We start from the raw sequence: 8,002 nt of genomic DNA on the forward strand, positions 1-8,002 counted from the left end.
ATGTCTATTTTGTTATTTATATATGTATGTGTGTGTGTGTGTGTGCACATTAATTTTTCTATTCAATGCAAACGTTTCTACACATCATAAAAATGGACAGTCAGAATTTATTTGGATCACTCACAAAACCACTTAATTGTAAGAAATCATGCCACAAACTACCAAATACTTAGTACTTTTATTTTTGTTTCTCTTAAATAACAGTGGCCTTTTCTTCTAAGAAATCATGCCACAAACTATCAAATATATAATATTTCTATCTTTTTTTCTTTTCCAAATTTCATACCTAGAACTTTGTGAACATGATAATTCAAACGTTACATAAAAATATTATATATATTTCATTTTATTAATTGCTGGCGACTGCATATTTCACGACGCATGCGTGTATTTACCATATCTACAAATATTTACCAAATGCCTTCAGGTTACTAAAGATAGATTCATTAATGCATTTTTTATTATCTCCTTAAGTAGAATGTTAAGTAAGTTTATTTAATCCCTTTTATAGTTATATGTATAGAAATTAGAAATAAAATATCCACAAATGTAAACGTAAAGTACTTAACCTTCAATATATATATTTTTCATAGTAACCAAAGTGAATGCATTATTTTAACTTAGGCCTTGCTCGTGAATAACATATAGCTGTAACTATTTTGAGATCTAAATTGAGAACATCCAGACGTATTAATTTTAAGCTGTTATATTTATGACAACAATTGTTGACATTAGTATGACCTCAAACTATGGCCATCATGAATCCCAGACATCTTATTCCTTTTTAATCCAAATTCCGTAAAGAGCGATGCAAAAACTTCATGATAATACATTCACAATTTATCTATTCAAATGTATAAGATATTGATACTCTAATACTAATCGGTTTTAAAATATTTAAATCCACTTCAATAAACAAACCAAAAGAATAAAGCAAAACTCTTAGGTACTGAAATACGGGTAGAAAGCGTATTCCAACCGGTTAGCGGGTCGTTCTACGCTGTCTGAACTTCTTTTTCTGAGCTTTCATCATTAATAGTCAGAGAGTAATAATAATGGCACAGAGTGCCCTTAAGTTTCTTTTTTTTATTCTAACCCTTAGCTCACTTTCTGCCAGTGTATGTTAAAAGATTATCGTAGGTTTTCCATTTCTGATTAGGCACAGATAACCTAGTTGCTTTGCGCCAAAAAACGCCAAAAACCAACCAACCATTTCTGGTCAAAAATTGGGAATTTTCTTCTAAAGTTGTGTTTTACAAAAATATTATGCTATGATTCTTCTGCTACTTTTCACAATTAATATCTTCTACTTTTATATCATACAAAAGTAAGTGTAATTTACTATGTTACAATTAACAAATAAATAATTTTATCAATTTAATCCTTAAATAAAAAATCTTTCTGATTTTGCTTTTTAAGCATAATAAAGTTGTTAAAAGATTTGCACTAAATATATATATATTTATAACGTTTAAGTTATATATACAATTGAAAATTAAAGAGGTTTTGTATTTCACATTTGTTTAAACAAATTCAAGAAAAGGAATCATTTTATTCAACTCGTTCATTTCTTTACTGTTTTTGTCATTGTTTTGTCTCATTTATCTAAACATTTTAAACAGTTTGATCCTGGGGTTTTTGCCTTAGGTCGTAAAATATTTACCGACTAGGAGAATATGTGTATGTACATTCGGGTTAAATATCCTGAATTGTATTCCTATGCTTTCTCCTCAAATGTCGAGAAACAGCATACTAATATATCGTTATCAACATACTGATTATTTATGATAACATTCGCCCAAACTGTTTGAGAACTTTGGATCTCAATAGAGATTGGAATCAATCCAACGTTATAAGTAGTTTATACGTTAGTTGTCGTGTGAATCTACGGTCAATTTTCACATCTTCCACGATCAATTGGTATGTGTTCGCATCTATACACAAGTAAGAAAAATTAACAACCTTTCAAGCTAGTTAGATAAATATCTATTAGCTTACTTCAATTATCTTAGCAAAATTAGTTACAACGATTTATCCACTATGCCTAACGTTTCTGGATGCCCGCCTTCTTAAAGGTACAGAGTAGTGAAATAGTAGTTGATAATTTACTATTTCTAGTTCACACCCCAAACACACACGCACGAGCGTTTTGTTTGCTACAGTGCAGGATTATATATTCGTAGAGTTATTAGCACGTATTAAGAGGTCACGAAAACTACGTATGTGCTATACAGTCATGCTCTCCACATTTACTGGCTTCAATTAAACGAAAAATTAGAAACAGCCTATACCGTACACAGCGAGTACTCTTTACGCAAAGCAATAACTGTCCCACTGGAAATACAAATCACACTCGTTTACGTCTTTGCGTTAGCTGGTATGTTTCTTTATAATGATATTCATAATGGAAACAAGAAAATATATTAATAAGTGTCTCATTTGGCTCTTTATAAAGTTGACTCTATCACGCCATGTTTGAGACAGGGATTGTTTTCGAAAAGTGATGTTTGTTGTTGTGAATTTCCCGTCAAGCTACACGAGAGCTATCTGCGCTAAGTGTCCCTAATTTAGCATTGAAAGACTAGAGGGAAGGCAGCTACTCATAACCACCCACCGCCTATTCTTGTGCTACTCTTTTACCAACGAATATTGGGATTAAGCGTCACATTATATCGCCCCCACGGCTGAAAGTGCGAGCATATTTGGTGGACGGGGATCCGAACCTCAGATTGCGAGTCAAGCGTCCTAACCACATAACCATGCCAGGCGAAAAGTGATATATATTATATTAGAGACTGTAAAGGAACCAAAATTTACAAACTTCTATTACAACCGCTATGTTTTCATAATTCAAGAACTGTGAATTTACGCGAATTTTTACAACTTCGCTTTCGTTTTGTTAATAAAATAATCATCACCTCAAAATTTAACGCAAGGCAGGCGTTATATAAAAGAAGCAAACCTAACGCACTACATGGATAAGGAAATGTTTTAGTTCTTAATAATTCAAAGTATAGAAAATATATAAGCTTCTAGTACAATCAAAAACCTCAGCAAAAACTGTGAGTAATAATGTATTTAAATTCAGTCCAACGCAGAATGTTTTTCAAAAGGCTTTATTATCGATAATATATATGTGAAGCACGTAACGTATTTAACTATCTAACAATTCCTGGACTAAATCTAGAAATTAAGAGGAAAAGTACTGGAACAGTGTGAAATATATTCAGACGCAGAATGTATGTTTGTCTGCTTTTTTCGGATATTCACACAAAACTTCACATCCCTCATTTTGACCTGAAAGACTAGATAAACTAGCAAAAAAGGCAACTAGTCAAGAGCACTCACCGCCATCTCTTCGGCTACTCTCATCGAATAAGATATTTCACCATCACTCTTAAAATATAACGCAATCGTGGCCTCAAAAGTGCAAAACGCGATGTTTCTTTTGCGGCAACGGGACGTGAACCATAGACCCTCGAATTCCTAGTACTATTCAAGCATTTCACGTCTTGAATAGTTTTGGATGGTTAAATCACATTCTAAGAATATTTTTAAATGAATTAATCATTTTCATTCCAATATGTAATGTTTGAATTTTATAATTAAGATAACAAAATATTGTTGACTAATTATCAAAGTTCATATGAATTTACTTTTAAAACAGCCCTCTCTTCTACGTTTAAAGTATATATAAATCCTGTTTAGGAGTGGTGGGGCTATGGTTAAAACAACTCTCCTCTTTCCTTTGATTCAATCAAAGAATTAAACTAACAGTTTCTAAAATAAGTCCCCCCCCCCCATTGGCAAAGCGATATATCTGCGGACTTGCAACGCTAGAAACCGGATTTCGATACCCGTGGTGAGCAGAGCACAGATAGTCCATTGTGTAGCTTTGTGCTTAATTAGAAACAAACAATTCTAAAATAATATTAGATATAAACATGCAAATTTTTCCTACCTCCAATATGTTCTTGAACTACTGTTCCGAAGATCAGAAGTAAATAGCACGTAACAATGTTCAAATATGAAAATAGTCGTCCCATCTCAACGCCAAAAGAAAATTTTAATCTCAGATCAGAAAACTATAACGATTTCCTTGCTGGCGATATCCAAGTCTCTTTTCTAGTGTTGAAGGTCGCAAGTTACTTTCCACTCCACTGTTCCAATCACTTTGAATCTATCAGCGAGTCTGTGTTTCCTCTGCATGCCCTCCTTTTTACAGTCAGGAAGCTGCATGAAAACCTCTCTTTATATACTTACAAGTAAGCCCAAGTCTTCAGAGGCGTTGAGGACGCAGCAGGGCTGGTAGCGCGAATGTAAACTTCATGGCTATATTCTACCACATGTCGCGTGGGTTCTTATTGCGCCCCCTATCGTGTCTTGAGAACCGATACGTCAAAGCTACGCTCTTTACTGATGCGTCAAAAATTCGGATTATCTTAAAATTACATTCTTGTTAGATTTTTTTAATAAATCGAATTTGGAACTGCTGTTCAAAACATGGCTCATGTTAAATTATTTCTTATGGTAATCATACAGCATTTTCTTTGATAGATTAATAAGATCGAGAAAGACTCAAGTGGAAAGCACAAACCAGCTTCATGTTTTCTCATTGCATTTGTACAGTTAGTTCATTAGTTATTTCGGTTTATACTAAGTTTACAACTCCTAGAATTCGACTAAAACTATTTATCTTTCGTATATTTTGAGAAGTTGCCAATTTTAAAACCCAGTGTGAATGTCAGCTGATCTTGACATCTGACGAAATCTAATCCGTTTATTCTCTCTATACACATTTTTCTTACAAGTGTTACTTAATTATCTACGTAAGTTCTACGTGAGTTCAGCTCACATACAGTAACATTATTTATCTGCTATCACCTTCATCTGCAATAAAACGAAAATGGACGATCTAGTAACGTGTTAGAAACCGTTTATCAATTCACGAAACCTCCTGTTTCTAACATCAGCAGAATTTTATATTGATTTAACAGATTTTAAACTTTCATAAAATTCTTATTAAGAATTTAACAGAATTGCCCTTCTTATGATTAACATTTAAGTTCATATTCTAAACACCGTGACTCAACCCAATCAATTAACCAGACATAGAGATTACGGAGAGTTGAGTACGTTATATTATAACGGTTTTGGAGCCTCACCACGTCGTTACAGTCCATGTCGACACGTATAATCATGCTCTGCCTAGCGAACGTATAATTTGACAGTAGCCGGGTAGTGTGGTTTCTACTGCAAAAGGTTCAATAAAGCTGTCATGTACAAAGCACACCACATCTCTCTGAGGGGTTCCGTTATCAATCTAGTGTGCAAGGACGGCAGTTTCCCAGCGCCCATTTTAAAAGTCCTATCACACAGAAATACATAGCGATTTTGTCCTTCGACTTGAACGTATATTTTCGTATGTAATAGCATAAATACCCGTCTTCTTCTCCAGCTGCTTGAGGTATGAGATGTTTGAACTGAAGATATGACTGGAAGCCTTATTTATGATGGAAGCAAGCTGTGTACACGCGATTTGTGTCGCTTTTCCAAACAAAGCCTCCCAGTGGCACAGCGGAATGTCTGCGGACTTATACCGCTAGAAACCGGTTTTCGATACCCCTAGTGGGCAGAGCACAGATAGCCCATTGTGTAGCTTTGTGCTTAACTACAAACAAACAAACAAACATTTCCAAACGGAGATCCTTCTTGATTATGTTACATACTGTTGCTTGCGATTTGTGGACAACTTTTGCCACTGACCTTTGGGTTCATGGATTTTTGCTGGTATAAGACACTGCTCTTTTTTTGTCGGAAAGATTACGACATCTTGCTGATCTATATTCCTTTATTTTCCAATGCCATTAAGTACAAGGGATATCCCTGATTGAAAATTCTAAATTTCCGAATGAACAAATCTTTATGATCTGAGTGGATGAATATCTTACGATAGAAAGTGCTCTTAAATACCCTTCTCGAAAGTTAACAAATCTGCGATGGCATTACACGTATACTTACGTAACGCCAAACAGTGTTAATTATAATGTAGTTCTGGTCACTTTTAACGGTAAAGAAAGGTTTTGTATTTGAAAAACATATATATATACATATTCTTCCTTACGGTAAAAGCTGTAACTTGTAAAAAAAATAAGTAAATAAAATACGCAGCTTTTATGAATCATTGTCGAGATAGTCATAATATGCCCCCAGTGGCACAGCGGTATGTCTGCGGACTTACAACGCTAGACTCCAGGTTTCGATACCCGTGGTGGGCAGAGCACAGATAGCCCATTGTGTAGCTTTGTGCTTAATTACAAACAAACTAGTCATAATAGAAACTGTATTAAAGTTTACTTTGTAATTCAAAGTCTATGCACGCTAACCGGACCATCCACTCTGTAATAGATTTGTATTTATGCTGACATTGATTAATATTTAAAGTTGTTTTTTTAAAAAAAAGGAGATTCTAGAAAATGCATACCTACGCCTTTGTAACTTATTCATGAAATGAAACAATCTTGGTGCAGTCAGTACAAAATCGTTTTAATATAACGTATTCAACTTTGTGTAGTAGTTATTAAGCTAGTTTTATTTGTGTATAGCGAACTGTATTACAGTTTTACTGTTTTAAGCTTAACCTCAAAGCGGTTCTATTCACATAATTATGAAGACCAGAAATAAGTTTCTTGCAATACACGAAAGAAAAAAAAATCTGTCTCCTGAGACAATGAAAAAAATATCAGTTCATTTCATTTAACCTTTTTAGTTTATATTGAGACTGTGGATGTTGTTCATCATCGTATGTAATAATAGAAATCGAATCGACTCGGTTTTTCACTGTTAGTTTAATAGGCGATTGAAGTAAATTACAAAAATACTTCTCAGTCACGATTAAAATTGAAATACGCCAACGTATATAATTACTTGCTTTGAGAAATATGATAATGTCTGGATATCTCAAAATTTTACTGTAAAACAAAACTTTAATCTAGTGTCTAAAAGCACTAAGATTATTCAATGTAATAACGTCTGATGTCTCGAAAACGAATAAAACATAAACTTTAATCCAGTTTATATCATCATTAGCTCGACAATGATTCATAAAAGACACGTATTTTATTTACTTATTTTTTACCTGTTACAGCTTTTACAGTAAGGAAGAATATTTTTTAAATACAAAACTTTTTTTAACGTTAAAATCAATGAACGTGAGATTGATCGCACTAACGATCAAAAATGTTGTACCTGTGTAGTACCTTTCTTCCTTCATGTAAAAAATGTAACTTGTAAAAACAAAAAATACTTGTAATCAGCAAGCAAACTCAAACGAAGCTACTCAGAAAAAACAAACATATCGTGGCTGGATGTCTATATCAGATTCGACAAAAACAGTTAGGCAGGAAGAATGGATTAAACCTATCGGGAAAGATAAATTTCGCAGTAATTTCATCACTTGCTGGCAATACTTCGAGAATGTTCGGTCAGCTTAACTCAACGAATTAATATTAACAAAGAAGTCATATCTAAGATATATTAGTAGCCTTTAATTATGTACTCAAAACCACTGTTCAGCCAATTGTCAGCAGCCTTTCATGTATTTATTATTATTACTTATTATTAAAGGACATAAACCCGGCTAAAGACATCTGGATGTTTATTAAATTCAAACAACATCAGTCGCGAGGTAAGTTCTTGAATAGTTTCATATTCACACATTCTGCTAAACATCCAGTAACTAAAAATCCCCGTTACTAAGTTACTTTGTCTTGATTCCATAAAAATAAATTTACTATATAAGCAGGAATTATAATCTTATACATTAAAGAAAGTGAGGAAATAATTCATAATAAAACCAACAGATGCCCATTGAAACAATTCAATAGTAGTTTTCCTGAAAATAGTGATGAGTAAATATAAAATGTGCAGTCAACGCAATCCTTTAGATCAAAGCATTAACGCAATATGATTGTTTGATGGGCCGTTTACAACCGTCTTTTGT

The 8,002-nt window shown here is 33.5% G+C and overlaps 1 protein-coding gene across 2 annotated transcripts in view; it reads right to left on the reverse strand.

Moving 5' to 3' along the window:
* LOC106464684 (lachesin-like) overlaps nucleotides 1-4,298 on the reverse strand; it is a 127,052-nt gene extending 122,754 nt beyond the window's left edge. For both annotated transcript variants that reach the window (XM_022392995.1, XM_022392990.1), the window contains exon 1: nucleotides 3,962-4,298. In XM_022392995.1, coding sequence (XP_022248703.1) covers nucleotides 3,962-4,046 — 85 coding nt within the window. In that variant the 5' untranslated portion in view covers nucleotides 4,047-4,298. The remainder of the gene's footprint in view (nucleotides 1-3,961) is intronic.
* Between the last annotated feature and the right edge of the window lie 3,704 nt (nucleotides 4,299-8,002).

This window comes from Limulus polyphemus, unplaced genomic scaffold, assembly GCF_000517525.1.
Source record: "Limulus polyphemus unplaced genomic scaffold, Limulus_polyphemus-2.1.2 Scaffold62, whole genome shotgun sequence".
Classification (NCBI taxonomy): Eukaryota; Metazoa; Arthropoda; class Merostomata; order Xiphosura; family Limulidae; genus Limulus; species Limulus polyphemus.